The sequence below is a fragment of the Ictalurus punctatus genome, chromosome 27, assembly GCF_001660625.3.
Source record: "Ictalurus punctatus breed USDA103 chromosome 27, Coco_2.0, whole genome shotgun sequence".
Lineage (NCBI taxonomy): Eukaryota > Metazoa > Chordata > Actinopteri > Siluriformes > Ictaluridae > Ictalurus > Ictalurus punctatus.
Genome location: NC_030442.2, coordinates 4,205,350 through 4,222,500, shown reverse-complemented (window position 1 = coordinate 4,222,500; position 17,151 = coordinate 4,205,350). Strand labels below are relative to the sequence as shown.

Genomic DNA, 17,151 nt, shown 5'->3' with positions numbered 1-17,151 from the left:
TCCAGTTAGACCCTGAACAGTAATGGATTATATTTATATAGTAAAAAAAAAACAAAAAACCAACAATTAATTATTAAATATATTATAAAATAATTAAATTATTATTAATAATATTTTAAAGCTGTAGGCTATTTAATTTCATTCATTTATCTCTGACTGGCGCCATTTTAAGACGTTTGCTAGTTTAGTGACTCAAATTCAGGATTGTAGGTTTATCTTTTCCTCATTCTTTTCCACAACATTTCATGTTAGTTTAATTCCCTCGAGTGTATATTTGGTGCTTTAACTAAACGAATATTCTAGTATAGAAATGAATTATTGTTCAATAAACTCGTGTAAAAAAAATAAAATAAAATTCTATTCTATCCCATTCTATTTTGAACGTTAATCAGCTTAAAGTGCAAAACTTTGACTGCGCATGGCGGATATTTTACTTTAGTTTTTAACTTCATTTAGTAGCTGTAGTGAACAAAACCTCTCAGAAATGAAAAGGTTAACAAGCCCCTGGCTAGTAACCGCTATGCTAATAATTATAACTTTTTATTTAGTTTTATTTTTGACTCGCGCGCCTGCTGTGTAATTCCTCTGAGAGTAATAAAATCTAGATTTGAATCCCTTAGTATAAATTCTGACTTGGAAGTAAATACGTTAAAGGTTCATGAAATGTCGGGTATCAAAATTTGTGACCAGAAAACTAGCAAGCGTCATTAGCCGGCTCACAGTATTTACATGTAATACAGGTATTTAAAAAGTGCTTTATACTAGGTTATGTTGAGTTTTAGGCGTTTATAGTGAAAATGGACGCTTGCTGAAATGAAATGTTGATGTTTAACGGAATAAAAGGACGGGGAGTCGTGGTATTACAGTGTAGAGCAGCTAGCATACCTGTTTCCGTTCCTAGCATTACATACTGACATGCTAATAGTTAGAGTTAGGCTAGTTCTGGGCTTAATTATTTGTTTTCCTTTGGTGTTATTCAAACCTCAATTCATAAGTGTTGTTTTGTGTTTTTTTTTTAATTCAAGTTTACTATGTATGTTGAACTTTCACTTAAAGCTAGTGTGCTAGCAGGCTATTTATTCACGTCCTTTTACTCATTTGTCATGTTTTTGTTGGTGTGTAGATTATATGAGTATGAAATGATTTGGGGTTGCTTCTCCATCACAGCGGGATTTGAAAGCGATATTATAATCCTGTATCAGCCTTGTGCACACCGTTATTAACACACCGGGGAGCTCCGTGTGCGCATAAATACCGACCCCCTTTAAATACTACTCATAAACCAGGCGCGAGACCGAATCCGGTTTCTTTCACACACATTAACCTAAAGGTCATGAGGTGAGAGCTGGGGAGAAAATATCATCATCATAATAATAGGCTAATAACAATAGTTTGGTTATTTATTTATTTATTTTTAATATTAGACTATTATTAGCGGGATTTGATTTCATCCAGCGCGTGAGCCCCGTGTTACAGTCTGTAAAACTGTAGAATATAGGCTACTGTATAATAATCATGGTTATATTCTTTTTAAAAAATGTCAATAGAAATTCATATTTTGTGAGAGGCTTCCTGTTATTTTATGTTTATTTATTTTAGGATTTATAGAGACAGACACAGAAAAATTTTAATCTGTTTACTATCAAAAATGTCAAATGATAGACAGGACAGATGGACGGACAGACAGACAAGTAGACAGACAGAGTACATTAATGTGTATGGTATTTAGCTGATGCTCTTATCCAGAGTGACTTACAGAAGAGCTTTGAAGTGTGTATCAATAAATAAATCCTGATACTGATTCACTCAGTCAACAGATCATGCAAGGCCTATTTATTTGTGTGTGTGTGTGTGTGTGTGTGTGTGTGTGTGTGTGTGTGTGTGTGTGTGTGTGTGTGATTACAGTGTGAAGCAGCCTCCAGCTGATGGAGTGAAGTCGAACCCGTCTAAACGTCATCGTGATCGTCTGAACTCGGAGCTGGATCGTCTCGCTCGCTTGTTACCATTTCCTGATGACGTCACGTCAAGTCTAGACAAACTGTCCATCCTGCGTCTGAGCGTCAGCTTCCTGCGCAGCAAGAACTTCTTCTCCAGTCAGTGTGTGTGTTTGTGTGTGTGTGTGTGTGTGTGTGTGTGTGTGTGTGTGTGTGTGAAAGAGAGCGAGAGAGGGCAGTTGAGGACTCTGTACTGAAGAGTGTGTGTGTGTGTGTGTGTGTGCATTTTTTTATGTGTTGAACAGTGCAGCTGCATCCAACCAATCAATGTATAGATTGTTAATTCGAGTAACGAGCAGAACGAATATTTACTTCTTTCTTCCTGTTGTCTAATGATGTCTGTGATTGCAGGCTCCGCCCTTTTGTCCGTCAGTGTCCAATAGCATGGCTGCATAATGAATCGTTAATTAGCAAAGGTTTTAATGTTTAATGTGACAGCAGTGTTGTGTCAAAACAGTACAGTACAGTACCAACCGTGTGTGTGTGTGTGTGTGTATGTGTGTGTGTGTGTGTGGATTCTGAACGTGGATAAAACATTAATAATGAAAATCAGAAGCAGCTTAAAGTACTTAAAATGTGGAGAGTAATATTTATTTAACACAGCAGAGTTTAAAGTTACAACAGACCCAACAGTGTGTGTGTGTGTGTGTGTGTGTGTGTGTGTGTCTGAGAGAGAGAGAGAGAAAGAGAGAGACTAAATTTAGGACACTGGAAAGAATAGCCTAATTACTGCAGTGGCCTACAATCTCTGTCTGTCTGTCTGTCTGTCTGTCTGCCTGTCTGTCTGTCTGTCTGTCTGTCTGCCTCTCTCCACAGTGTAAATTTTAGTCATTTCTACTCTTGCTGTCTTCATGCTAGCTAAATTATTAGCGTCCGTGATTGTCGGCTTCCGTGTTTTCCAGTTGCCTAGCAACAGTGTTCTCAAAAGTTTGGTTACTTGAATAGAGAATATATTATTTGCTCGCTTTCATGTCAAAAGTTCCATTTAAACACAACTGAACTCTCGTCAGTGATTGGCTGAATGGAGTTACTTGCCATTGTGACATCATCAACACTAAAAGAGCTAATTAAAGAGACCTTAGCACCTATCTGTCTATCTGTCTGTCTGTCTGTCTGTCTCTCTTTCTCTATCTATCTGTTCGGCTGTCCAAAAAATCTATATGTGCCGCCTCTTATGAATAATTCATTAATTATGCAAAATATAAATAAAGATGCAACCTTTGAATCACTGTTCTGTCTCTCAGTACTGAGTGAGGGAGCAGATGAGGAGAAGAGAGTGTGTGTGTGTGAGAGAGAGAGAGAGAGAGAGAGTGTAAGAGTAAGAGTAATGTGTGTACTGTTGTGATGTTTTGATCGTTTGTTGGCTCCTCAGCAGAACTGCTGCTTTGTCATCAGCCAATCCGATTCTCTCTCCGCTGGTGATGTCATCAGCCTGTGACACCTCGCAAATCATGGGTATCGTTAATATTTAATGTAGAACATGCTTTCTCTATTTCTGCTTCTCTCCTTCCCCGAGTTTACTGCTCCTGTCATTCCAGCTTTACTCATTCATCCTGACAAGAGAGCGAGAGAGAGAGAGAGAGAGAGAGATAGACAGACAGAGACAGATGGAGAGATTCATAAGAACTACATTTCAGTCTGAGTATTAGCATGAACGTTCCGAAGTTTAACTGATGAGTCAATCAGGATCACTGATCACGGCCTGGAACTCGAGATGAACAGAGCGAGAACGAGACGAGATGGAGAAAGAGAAACGTCTGTGACAAAACGAGCAGATACGGTTGGATCCAGGGGCAGCTTTATTCACAACGTCCTGTTCGATATAAAATTCACAAGAGTATAAGACGTGTAAAATATCTAAAAACCAAGAAAGAATCAAATTCTTTTCCACATGTTACTGTATATTTTTTTTGGGGGGGGAGAGTAATATTTATGCTCTCTCTCTACCTCTCTCTCTCCCTCTCTCTGTCTCTCTCAGTTACCCTAAAGAATCACACCAGTAAAAGGTTGCCATCCAGCAACGGTAACCATGACAACAGTAAAGCTGCAGGATTGGTGGATGGACGGCTACCAGAGGGGGAACTACTGCTGCAGGTGTGTGTATGTGTGGTGGTTGTGGGGGGGGATGGGGGGGTGGTTATCTCTGCACTTTTACCGACCAATTTTTTGCCACAGACCTGGCAACCAAGGACACCAAAATGGCCGACCTCATACAGAAGTGCAAGCAGAACACGTTTTGTGGCCGTTAAACTATCTGGAAGTTTCTAGTCGTGTGTTTTACGGAAATATGTTTTGGAGTAGGATCATGTGACAGTCGGGAGCCAATCACATGACAGACAGATATCAGCATTTCTGAACTTTCCCAGTTTTTCTGTCCACACTACATGATTGTAAGTGTAAGCAGCCCTGTAGAAAAGTGAAAAACAATGAGAAAGTCTGTTTTTTTAAAACATAGTGTGGAAAAGCCCCCCCCGACAATCCTGTTCAAATATTTGATTTCCAACTGCCAGGTGATGATGTCCAAATGGGTGGGTCAGCAGCCGACCAATCAGCAGCTTCACTTCATCTTCGCTTCTGTCTAAACACTGTCATTTCGTTCTCTCTTTTCTTCATCTGTCACTTTTTGCTTCTTAAGTGCAGGATGTTCTTCAGGAAGTGCACATCTGCACATTTTTACTGACATTACTCTTCTGTTTTTATTTGTAAATTGTTTCTGACGCTTCAGCCGTGACGTATTTCGAACCGTCATGCTAATAAAACACTGGAACTGAGCTGAGAAAGAAATGAGGACGATGAGGATGAGGATTTTGGGGAGGTGTGTGTGTGTGTGTGTGTGTGTTCCACTTTCACTCTCTACCTCCTAAATAATGCACACACACACACACACACACACACACACATCTATTATTCAGAGGCATGAAAGTATTCAGCACTGTCTTCCCATAATTCCTCTGGAAAAATACTATCTTTAGCTAACTAAAAATACTTTGTTTCTTTTCCTTTAATAGGCTCCCGGTCTGTCTCTTCCTGTCTGTCTCTCCCTGTGTGTTTCAGTCTCTACCTGTCTGTCTGTGTCTGTCTCTACCTGTCGGTCTCTGTCTCTACTGGTCTCTTTCTGTCTGTCTCTACCTGTGTCTCTCTGTCTGTCTCTCCCTGTCTGTCTCTCCCTGTGTGTTTCAGTCTCTACCTGTCTGTCTGTGTCTGTCTCTACCTGTCGGTCTCTGTCTCTACTGGTCTCTTTCTGTCTGTCTCTACCTGTGTCTCTCTGTCTGTCTCTCTGTCTGTCTCTCCCTGTCTGTCTCTCCCTGTGTGTTTCAGTCTCTACCTGTCTATCTGTGTCTGTCTCTACCTGTCTGTCTCTCTGTCTCTACTGGTCTCTTTCTGTCTGTCTCTACCTGTGTCTCTCTGCCTGTCTCTACCTGTCTGCCTCTCTATCTGTCTCACGCTGTCTCTCTGTCTCTCTCTGTCTGTCTCTTTCTCTTGTCTCTTTTCTCATTAGGATAGCCTCAAATTGCATTTTAATAGTGTTTAATATTTTCTAGCACGTTAAATGTGTGTGTGTATATGTGTGTGTGTGTGTGTGTGTGTGTTTACAGGCTCTTAACGGGTTTGTGCTAGTGGTTACTTCAGAAGGGATCATATTCTATGCCTCACACACTATTCAGGATTACCTCGGATTCCACCAGGTGAGCCTCACCACACGCACCGACACACACACGCACCGACACACACACAGATCAGGCTGCTCGTTGTAGTGATTAATCACACTGATTCACTTTTCCTTTCTCTGTATTGAAACACAATACTTCTCTCTCTCTCGCTCTCAATCTCTCTCTCTCTCTCTCTCTCTCTCTCTCTCATTCGTCCAGACGGATGTGCTACATCAGTGTGTGTTTGAGTTGGTCCATGTGGAGGATCAGCAGGCGTTTAGGCATAATCTGCACTGGGCTCTGAACCCTCCTGCTGCGGAGCAACAGCCCAAGAAAGCACAGGGTCAGTATTTCACACACACACACACACACACACACACACACACACGAAGACAAAACCACATTGAATCGAATCAATCAGAATTAAACAGAAGTCACCTGAGTTTAAATCAACTGAATCAAATGAAACTAAACTGAACTAGGAATGAATTTGATTCAGTTGTATCTCAGATTGAACTAAATTGAACCTAATTTAATTCAGCTGAATTTACCCAAACAATTCAACTCAACCACTGCATATTTATATTTATATTTATACTATATTTCCTATTCATGCAGGTTCTGTCTCCGGTTTGTCTGCAGTCACGTATAAACCAGACCAACTGCCTCCAGAGAACTCGTCCTTCCTGGAGAGGAGCTTCATCTGTCGCTTCCGCTGCCTGCTCGACAACTCGTCCGGCTTCCTGGTAAACACGTGCGCGCGCACACACACACACGCACACACACACACACTGACATTCTAACAGCCAATAAAAGCAGTACAACTATTATCCGATCCTTTGGACCGTTAATAAATTATTGTGATATTAATTAGTCTATATTTTACACAAATGTTCATATTTATTTTAATAGCAGATGTAAAATCATTTTTTGTTGTTTGAAATTTTTGAAATGGCAACATTAAAAAAATGACCCCGCCCTCAGTTCCACCTTATTCGTTATTTTCTGATATCTGGACACATTGTGAAACTTTCTTCTTCCATCAGCTGAATGTTTGTTTTTATCTCGACGTTTCTAGGCGCTGAATCTCCAGGGTCGCCTGAAGTTCCTCCACGGTCAGAACAGACGACTGGACGATGGAGGTCAAGCACCACCTCAACTGGCCCTGTTTGCTGTAGCCACGCCCCTTCAGCCCCCTTCCATCCTGGAGATCCGCACCAAGAACATGATCTTCAGAACCAAACATAAGCTGGACTTCACTCCTATGGCCTGTGATGCCAAGTAACAGCTTTAACATTTTATTTATGCTCGAAAATAACATTTTAGATGCTTCTAGGAGTATGTTTATCCTTCTTGCGGTTGCTGTGACTTTGAGTGCCATGTCTAACCCAAATTACCAATAGTCACATTTTTTTTATGCTAGTAAATTAACCGTCCACTTTGGTCTGAGTCATTCATATGACTGCTGTGTGTGTTACAGGGGTAAAATAGTTCTAGGTTACACCGAGGCAGAGTTACGGGTCCGCGGCACAGGCTACCAGTTCATCCACGCAGCCGACATGCTGTACTGCGCAGAGAACCACGTCCGCAGTAAAACACTTTTAACTGTGATTAAAGCTTTAATCTGTTTTTTTTTTTCTGCTTCTTTTTTTGGTTTGTTGCTCAGCACAGTTACTCCTTACCCTTCTAATGCTTAAAGTCACTCAGAACCAACCATGCCCTGTTCTCCCTTCCCCCTATAATCCTCTGATTTAATCACAGGAAGTGACATCACAGCCTGATATCTCTTCTACTTTCAGCTTGTGGGTCAAGTTTGGTGCCTCAGCATTTGTCCCGTTAAGATGACTTTGAGTACATTTTATAATCTATAAGAAAGGAAGGACAACGATTATCTATAATGCTACAGATCATACAGAGGATCGAGTCATTTCTTTTAAAGTAAAATTTTTATAATAGTCAATACTCAATATGAGTCTGTAATATATATGTAAATAAATCTGAATTGAACTGAATTGTATGTACAGGGGCATTGTCATGCTGGAACATTGTAAATTGTATTGCTGCAGCGTACAAAGACATTCTGTACAATCACATGCTTCCAACTATGTGGTAACGGTATGGGGAAGAACCACATATGGGTGTCGTGGCCAGACGTCCACATACTTTTGGCCGCATAGTGGCCATAGAATACGTGGAATTACGGCATTACGAGCAGCGCTGTTTGATTTATTTGCGATGTTTGTTTGGTTTTACTGCGATGAAAATGTATTCACATGCAAACCAGTTTGAAATGTGCTTTCGCAGTGATTAAGACTGGGGAAAGTGGCCTGACTGTGTTTCGACTGCTCACCAAGGAAAACCGGTGGAAGTGGGTGCAGGCCAACGCAAGACTCGTCTATAAAAATGGCAAACCCGATTACATCATTGCCACTCAGAGGCCCCTCGGGTGAGTTCTGGTGAAAATACAGGTCAAGATATTTTAGTCGTAATTTTGGTTCCCATGTTTATAATCTATGCTAACGTTTATTTTTATTATGCTCAGGGAGGAAGAAGGAAGTGAACATTTAAGGAAACGCTCCATGCACCTCCCCTTCACGTTTGCAACTGGCGAAGCTTTGTTGTATCAGACCAGCTTCCCCATCCCTGGCTTCTCTGATAACATGGCGACCAAAGGCAAGAGTGGGAAAGCCAAGAAAACCAAAGTAGACAAAGCGTCAAAAGATGAGCTGGACCCCAGCTCCCTGCTTGGTGCAATGATGAGGCAGGACAAGTCGGTTTACGTATGCCAGCCCGCGTCAGACCCTAAAGCACCATACCGCAGCAGCCTGCCTAGCAAACAGGAGGAGACCAGCACCTTTTCTACATCTGTGGAAAGTGAGAACTGGAATTCTGTACCAAATAGTGTAAACGGAGTCCCCAAGTCTGAAGTGCCAACTAGTTTCGACCCCCTGCTGGCTACACTGGATTCTCTGTCGCTAGAAAATGAAGAAAACTGCTCCAACAGCGAGTTGTTTAACGCGCTGGAAAACCTGGGATTGAATGCTGAGGATCTGGAGCTGCTGCTCCTGGATGAGAGGATGATCCAGGTGGAAATGGAGCCGGAATACGTACCTTCCCTCAACGATATCCTTACTAACAATGAGATCCTGTCATATATCCATGAATCATTAGAAAATAGGACAGGCAACAGGGATGGTCTTGTTCCCTTTACTGCCCCTGACCTTGTAGACCCTATAGAGGGCTCCTCAAATCCATATAACCCACCGTCCATGTCTGATTCGAATCCTACGACTGTTTCAAGCTCATATTTACCCTTCCGACCTCCCAGACTTTCATCACCCATTCTACATCTGTCGCAGCAGATGCAGCAGCACTTGAGCGCTCAGTCCCTGCACCAAAAATGCCACAGCTGGATTCCAGAGTCACAGATTAGCGAGGTTCCATTCCCTCAGCACAGTTCAGTACTTGTTAATGCAATAGCTGATGTTCAGAATGGTCACTGGATCGCTCAACAAACCCCGGAGGAAGTCTCACAGGTTGATGTAAAGTTTCCAGAATCCAGTAGACATCAGCAGCCTTGGTGCCAAAACCAGATGCAGTCCCATTTTCCGTATAAACACGAACATATGAGTGGCGGTGGCTCTCAAAATGGGATCTACCCCACCCACCAGTGGCAAGGACGCAACTACATAGACCAACTGGTCACCGCTGGTAGCCATGTGGATTACAGTATGGTCACCGAGTCCCGGGAGGAGTTCAATAGTAGATCGGTTGGGGAATTGCCAACATCATCATCATCATCGTCATCATCATCTTATCAGCAGCTTTACACAAAACAACCACCCACAAATTTTTCCTACACCAATCAGAACTCCTCAATGGATCACATTCTTCCCTCATTGGATGTTTATGAAATGTTTGATTCCGCACAATCCCATGACTCCACCCACAGAAAGGTAAGAAGTCATGAGAACCTGCATTTTATACCACAACAGTCTTCAACACATTGATACTGAGTAAAGAACATGCTCAAGTGTCTGAGGTCTTACCCCACCATCAGGAGTTCGCAAGTTTGAAGCCCCATCCATGTGTGGCTCGCAGTCTAAAACACATCATCTAGTCTGTAGTTTGATTCGGCAAACAAAACACCAGACCCGCCCACCTTTACGGATTCTGCATCACCGCTCCACATTTTAACATCGGAGTACGTTGCTGCGAGTTATTACTCGAATAGGAATCTAAAATGATCGACACTTCTATAGATGGTTTGCTCCCCTCTAATATTAACTGACCCCCTTGAAGCCCCGCCCCTTTCACCCCATCTCAGATTGGTTTCTTTGACTCAACTCAAGTTTTTCCCCGTTTGAACGATGCGCTGACACAGGGAGTCCTCGCTTCTTGTTACGCAAAATGGAGAATGTTTGGAGCTCATTAATGTGGGACTCAAACTCCGTGCGTGTTCAACCTCAGTTAACATCAGACGCGTGTATACATGTAGCTATAGCTATCGGATGCGACTGAAAATGTTCAGACACTTTTTAAAAAAGACATTTTTTTTTAAAAGGACAAACAACTAATTGAAGCCTGTTGCTATAGAAACTGGAGTCATCTCTTTTAGCTAAAGTGTAGAAGTTAAAAAATGCAACATATGCACTTTATTATTAACTGTAGCCGTGATAAACACTTATAACACGTGAAAAAACACGCACAATGGGTGTGGCGGATTCATGTTGTGATGGGTTGTTTTTTTCTTCCCCCAAAAACACACATCCCGTCTACATAAAAACACAGAAAGTGTCGTTTTAACATTTCTCCAGATGTGAGGGTGTTTGCGACCCGAAATATTACTTTCATGTAGATGGGAGGACAACATTTAAAATATATATATATATACATACATATATATATATATATATATATATATATATATATATATATATATATATACACGTGCGGACAGAGCTTAAGGTTCAGGGGCAGGGGCGAAGGGGATGTTAGGCGGGGGCTCAAAAGCAGTGGGACACTATGGGGCTCCAGCGGGACACGCCTGTCCTCATTAGGCTCAAAACTGTCTCGCGTATCTCACTACACAATGTTTGTGTCCTCGCTATTTCAACTGTGTGTGTTATTATTTAGTGCAAGATAAGGACAAAACGTGATAAAGGTGGAGTAAGCAGACCGAGTTCAGTTCTTCATGTCTGGTGGGCAGTCCTGTTTTGTGTGTGTGTGTGTGTGTGTGTGTGTGTGTGTGTGTGTGTGTGTGTGTGTGTAAATTTTTGAGGTCGGAGCTTTCAGTTAAGAGAATAGAGCTGCCGTGCTCAGTCAAGCATGAGCACCACTGACCTACAATCTACTCACAGCATCATCCAGCACACACACACACACTTCATCTAACACATTGTTGTTGCTCCATTCCCTAGATAATAATGCTAATTTGACACAATAGCTTTCTTTTGCTAAGTCTATTTTGTCTCGTGTCCTTTCTGTGTGTGTGTATACATGCGTGCGCGTGTGTGTGTGTGTGCGTGCGTGTGTGTGCGCGCTCTCAGATGGAAAACGGCTTCGTCCTCGACCCCACCACGACCTGCCCGCTCCCTAACAACAACGGTGTGGCACCGACGCCTGGCGACAAGCCCCGCCCACCTCTCCCAGATCCACCAGCCACTGGCTTCTACCTCTAACGGAAGCCAGACGACGGACCAATCAGAGCATGCGCTGGCTAAATCTGATCGGCAGGAACGAACGACTAAAACGAAGCGTTTCTGATATCACTGTTAATATTTATTCGATTCTAAAGTGAGGTGAGGAAGTGGTTTAGTTATTCCAGATAAATCAGTAAGCACTCGGAGGTGTGTGTGTCGAGTTTTAATGCGTTTATGACGTTCGTGTATTATTCCGCTGAGGATTTCTCACGTGTTATTGGTCACGACTCGCCATTAAAGACGTCACCGGTCTAAAAACGTACGTGTGTGTATGTGTGCGTGAGACGCAGTGAAAGCTATACGTGGCTATATACTTAGACTGAGAGAGAAAAAAGCAGTATTATGATAATAAATAGAAACATGAAGATGGAGATGATTAATTTATTTATAAGCTGGTCAGATGATTATGAACGTATTGTATTTAATAGCTTTTAACCAACGTAGCACTTCTGTTTAAGCACTAACTCTGAAAGAGTTTAGCGTTTCTGAAAAGGAAAAGGTCTCTCTTGTCGTTGCCTTTTGCTTCAACTTGATGCTTTAAGTTACACCAGCTAGCCGTGGGGTTTTTTTAAATGAGGATTTTGTACATTTATGACAAAAATCTTCTCCTATTTCTTATAGAAAAGCCTAGCTAATATGATATGATACACTAGTTGGCGTGCGTAGACATATATGTATTGTATGTCTATGTTGCCATGGAACACGACAGCCTAGCGGTGTTCAATAGCATTGTTAGCTTCCTTGCTTTTTTTTTTTTTTTTTTTTTTTTTTTTTGAATTATTGTTACAGGAACGGTCGAAAGGAAATCATCTTGAAACGGGACATTTTAAATGGTTTTATAAAGTTGTGACGAAAGCCAGCTAGCATCAGGCTCGAAAGTTAGCGAGGCGGTTTTGTTTTTTAGCGTTTGCTAATAGCGCTTTATAATAGCTAATAGCTTTTGCTAATCGCACTTCTAAAATTCTCTCTTTAACAGTAGCACTCGATCTGAGCCATATTTTTTTTATGTTTTTTTTTTTTTTTAAACGACAAACCTGTGAAGTATTTCTAAAATCTGAAGAAAAAAAAAGCCTTTTTGTATTTCTTTTTTTACTTGAGCTTGCTGAACTGAGACCGTATGTGTGTGTGTGTGTGCGTGTGTGTGTGTTGTCGAGTTAGGGTTATCTGTGGTTTATCCAAGTGACAAACATGAAAAATGTTGACGAATAAAACAAACAAAAAAAAAATCATTATTATTAAGACTGTACTATACTGGAGTACTATTATTATTATTATTATTATTATTATTATTATTAATAAAATTAATAGTATTATTATAATTATGATGATGATGACTGGAATAGGAAAAATAAGTGAAATATATATATATGTATTAATGTAATGCTATAAAATGGAATTTCTACATACGATTAATTACTTAAAGTGCAACCTTCTTTTAAAAAAAAAACGTGTGGTGTTGTGAGAAAGCAGTCATGATGTCATCCTCTTGGAATCGGCAAATTTCTGCTGTTTTTCCTGTCAAGTTCCTGTATTTCTTTAAAAATATGTAACGAATTGTCACCAAAATAAGGTGTTTATCCAGTGTAAACATGTCCAGACTTCCATTAGCGTTAGCAGTGTATCCCATAGCTCGCCGAGCTCCATTCAGCTGCCGGTTTACGATATGTATACGATACGGCCAAACGCTCTAATGAGCAGAAAACGTTTCCTAATCACCTCGCGTTCGCGTCTACGCGAAGCCGTTTTCTGCACGAGCCCATCTCCGAACACTGCCGCGTTCTTTAATCGCAGGTTTCCGTTCGAGGTTCTTCACCGTGTAGTCTGACAGGGAGACGCACGCTATCACACAGTCTCTTATGGACTTCAGAGTTTATTGTACAGGATCTCGTACAGCGTGACGAAAGATAATCTCGCGCAAGTCACAAATACAGTTTTTAAAAATAGTTCATTGTTTGTTGTCAGTCTGTTGGCCAAGCAAATGTTCTAGCAGTTTAGCTTACTTACGAATAACTTCGTCACTGCACATGAAATACAGAACGCATTTTATTACAGGAACGTATTTAACACGTGTTGCATATTTATGACTCTTACATTTGAGATCAAAAGATTAATACAGTATTTGAAAAAGAATAACTTGTATATTATAATATATATATATATAAACGCCATCTTAAATATACCTACTTAAAGACTACTTAAAGTTGTTACGTGAGGTGGCATCAGCTCAAACTATGAACCATACAGTGAAATTTCAAAATCCAAAATAATAAAAACAATGAAAAGGTGTAATGTACACGAGTTTCTGTTGCTAGCACAGTTTTAAAACAAAACAAAACAAAAAAAAAAACACTCGTAGCACTCGCAGGAGATTTACTTACTCAGACTTCTACTTCAACGAAATGCTTACGAAGAGCTAGCTTGTTATGTAGCTAACGTTGACTAGCCATGATGCGAGCTTGCCATGAATGGCGTTTTCGTCATCCGGGACTACTAATTTTGAGTTGGGTAAGATATACTCGAGTAATTCTAAGCGTCCTGAATTCATCCTGCTGGAAACCGAGCCAACGTTTGGCCCCACCCTCTCGAAATGTAACAGCGTGTCAGGGCGAGTTCTCGAGTCGCGAGCGCGTGCTTTGGAAAGGAAGCCGGGAAAATCACAAATGCAGCACGAACGTTGATCAGATCGAACGTTTAGAAGCTAGCTAAGTGGCGGTTAGCTAATTTGATATCATTTTAAAGTCATCTAGATAGCTACTTTTCTTTAATGGAAGTTTTTACGAAACTAACGGTCAAACAACGACCAACCGTAACGTAAAAACGGGTTAATAAATATATATATATATATATATATATATATATATATATATATATATATATATATACGAACGTTTTTGGTTGCGTGTGTTGTTGTTTTTGTTTTTTAGCTATTTAAGAAAGCTAGCCACACGAGCACACCAAATACCTTAGCAAGGCGTGCTGCTAATTTGCCACCTTTCTGTAATAACAAGTCGAGCGGTTATCGTGGAAATGTACGCATTTGAAATATGAACGTACGAACGAATGAAAAGAGGTTGGGGTAACTAAAACTCGCGTGAGCACATGACGTAGACCGATAGAACGATTTTCCGACTTAATACTGCACTAATATTCTGTACTGTGAAGGCGGGGAAAGGTTTTGACATGTTAGGGGGGAAAAATGCTAATAATAATAAATAACATGGTGCCATAATGGTGAAGTTCTCGTTGTGTTTAGTGTCGTACATGTTGAGGATTTAAAAAAAAGAAAAGAAATATTAAATAAAATTCACGCCAGAGTTTTGTCGAATGAAATGGGGAAGGAGGGAATACATACGTAGAGTATGCAGTGTTATCCGTTTGTCTTTGAGATGTATCCTTCAATCCTGGAATTAAACGATTCATGCAATCACAAGGTCACGTGTCTCGTGTGTTTATTGAATCGCAAATCCGTTTTTAAGCGGTGCGGTCTGGGGTTTTTCTTCTTTTGTTGTTGTTGTTAACGTAAAGATTTGTTTGCTCAGCCTAGCTAGCTTACTAGCTAGATAACTGTCATGCCACGAAGGTTAGCTAAACAGCACGTACGGCTAGCTCTCGAATTACGGCGTAGATAAGGTGTTGCGTAAAGCTAGCTAGTTAGCGTAACGAGGTTGTTATCGCAGCAGCTAAACGTAAAGAGCTAGCCGAGTAGGTAGCTAGCGAAGTTCTAGACTTCAACCCGAGTATAAAATATTGAACAAGGTCATGATTGTATTAGCTAAATGTTGTTTTTTTATGTTTTAGCTCCACCCCTCTATGGAGTCAACGTTTGGCCCCGCCCGCTTTGTAATGGTACGGTCATTGGGGACGAGCTCCGGAGATGCGATTTGGCAGTGGAAGAGAAGCGTAAAAGCAGCACGTAGTTGTGCGTGAACTGAGATTTATATGAAAACATTCATATTCGTGTTCATATTTTACACCGACAATGACGTCACAATAACCGCTGCAGGGTTTATTAAAGATTTCATTACAGTATAATATGTCAATAATGACATTATCGTCATCATTAATTACAACCAGTGATTTCATATGTTTGTGCTATAATTAGATTTTGTCGTGTGTGTGTGTGTGTGAGGCGGACAGGGTGTGCGTGAGAGGAGAGGGTCAGTAAGCGGCGGTCGTCAGGCTCCTGGAGAGACTCGTCTACACTCTCAAACACGAGCAGACAGAAAGAGGAGGGGGTTGTCTCTCTCTCTCTCTCTCTCTCTCTCTCTCTCTCTCTCTGTCGTTCTGTCATGTTTTTTTTCCTCCTGCTCTACAGTTGAGGACTCTGAGTGGCTTCATCGATCGGTTTACTTTTTTAAGGTCGTTTGTTTCCATCGTTCTCGAGCAGCACTCGACGTCCTGCACTCTCAGGAAAACACCAAGCTCTCTGTCTTTCTCTCTTTCTCTCTCTGTCTGTTCATCAACTCCTCTACAAGTCTGTCAAAACACATCACTTCTGCTGTGATTCTCTCCCTCACTCTGTCTCTCCCTCCTTTACAGAGCTAATCGTCATCCTGCAGACGTGTTAAATGTGAAAGAGGGAGACGATGAGGGAAGAGAGATGAGAGGTGGACAGGGTGAGAGAATAGAAGCAGAGGTGGAGAGACGAGAGAGTGAGATGGAGATATGTGAGAGAGATGGAAAGATCAGAGAGCGGTGGACAGGGTGAAAGAAAAGGAGAGATGGCGGGATGAGTGAGTGATGGAGGGATCAGAGAGAGGTAGGGCTATCTGAGAGAGATGTAGAGATGAGAGTGTGAGATGTGAGAGATGAGTGAGAGCGAGTCATGTGAGAGAGGGGGAGATGAGAGAGAGAGAGAGAGAGAGAGAGAGGTGTGAATGATGGACTGAACAGTTGAAGGTCACTGAATGTCTAGTAGTTTTCCTCCACGAAGGACGAGGCTGTGATTGGTCAAGCGTGACTTACTGTACTTTACCTCTGTGTGTGTGTGTGTGTGTGTGTGTGTGTGTGTGTGAGTGTGTGTGTGTGTGTAAATCACTGTTGTTTCCAAACACTTTTACTAGAAAGCTCAGTGTGTGTGTAAACTGAGGGGGACGTCACAGTGGATTTGCTCAAAATGTCACGCGCAACACACACACACACACACACACACACACACACACACACTGAGCTGATCACACCCCTGCTCTCACCGCTGTACCTCTCTTCCTCTCCATCCATCCTCTCATCATTTCCATCCTCTCTTTTCCTCCATCACCACGACTCACACCCATCTCTTTTTCTTTCTTTTCCTCCTTTCCTCTCTCCATGTAATCGTTTCTTTTCCTTCTCTCTCCATCTTTCTCTCCATCTCTTCCTCCTTCCCACTGTGGTTTTCTCTCTCTCTCTCTCTCTCTCTCTCTCTCTCTCTCTCTCTCTCTCTCTCTCTCTCTGTGTTTATCTTTGTTTATCTGTCTATCTTTCATCTCCTTGTGAGGGAGAGGACACTCGCTAGAGTGGACAGATGTAACACCTCTGTCAAATAACAACTGGATGTCAGGAGGGACAGAGGAGAGAAAGAGAGGCTCTTTAGTGTGTGTGTGTGTGTGTGTGTGTGTGTGAGTGTGTGTGTTCTCTTGTTTCCTGGTGTGACTTGAGGCCATGTTCAGGCTCGTCGTTAGTGTCATCAGTAATTAATCAGCGTTAATAACAGAGTTACACTAATTGGGCAGTGATAAACCTCATGTGTACACTCTCTCTCTCTCTCGCTCTCTCTCTCACACACACACACACACACACACTCTCTCTCTCTCTCTCTCTCTCTCT

The 17,151-nt window shown here is 41.5% G+C and overlaps 1 protein-coding gene across 2 annotated transcripts in view; it reads left to right on the top strand.

Annotated features, from left to right (window-relative positions):
- ahr1b (aryl hydrocarbon receptor 1b) overlaps positions 1-16,350 on the top strand; it is a 16,856-nt gene extending 506 nt beyond the window's left edge. Inside the window, exons 2-12 of one of the 2 annotated variants that reach the window (XR_008393655.1) lie at positions 1,906-2,093; positions 3,973-4,088; positions 5,591-5,680; positions 5,864-5,987; positions 6,263-6,390; positions 6,723-6,925; positions 7,125-7,234; positions 7,949-8,090; positions 8,187-9,600; positions 11,194-11,445; positions 15,886-16,350. Coding sequence is in view for 1 of the 2 variants with exons in the window: in XM_053676744.1 (XP_053532719.1) it covers positions 1,906-2,093; positions 3,973-4,088; positions 5,591-5,680; positions 5,864-5,987; positions 6,263-6,390; positions 6,723-6,925; positions 7,125-7,234; positions 7,949-8,090; positions 8,187-9,600; positions 11,194-11,325 (2,647 nt within the window). In the remaining variant the exon portion in view is untranslated. Of the gene's footprint in view, positions 1-1,905; positions 2,094-3,972; positions 4,089-5,590; positions 5,681-5,863; positions 5,988-6,262; positions 6,391-6,722; positions 6,926-7,124; positions 7,235-7,948; positions 8,091-8,186; positions 9,601-11,193; positions 14,189-15,885 lie in introns of those variants that run through there. The other variant, XM_053676744.1, reaches the window with a different exon arrangement.
- The last annotated feature ends 801 nt before the right edge of the window (positions 16,351-17,151 follow it).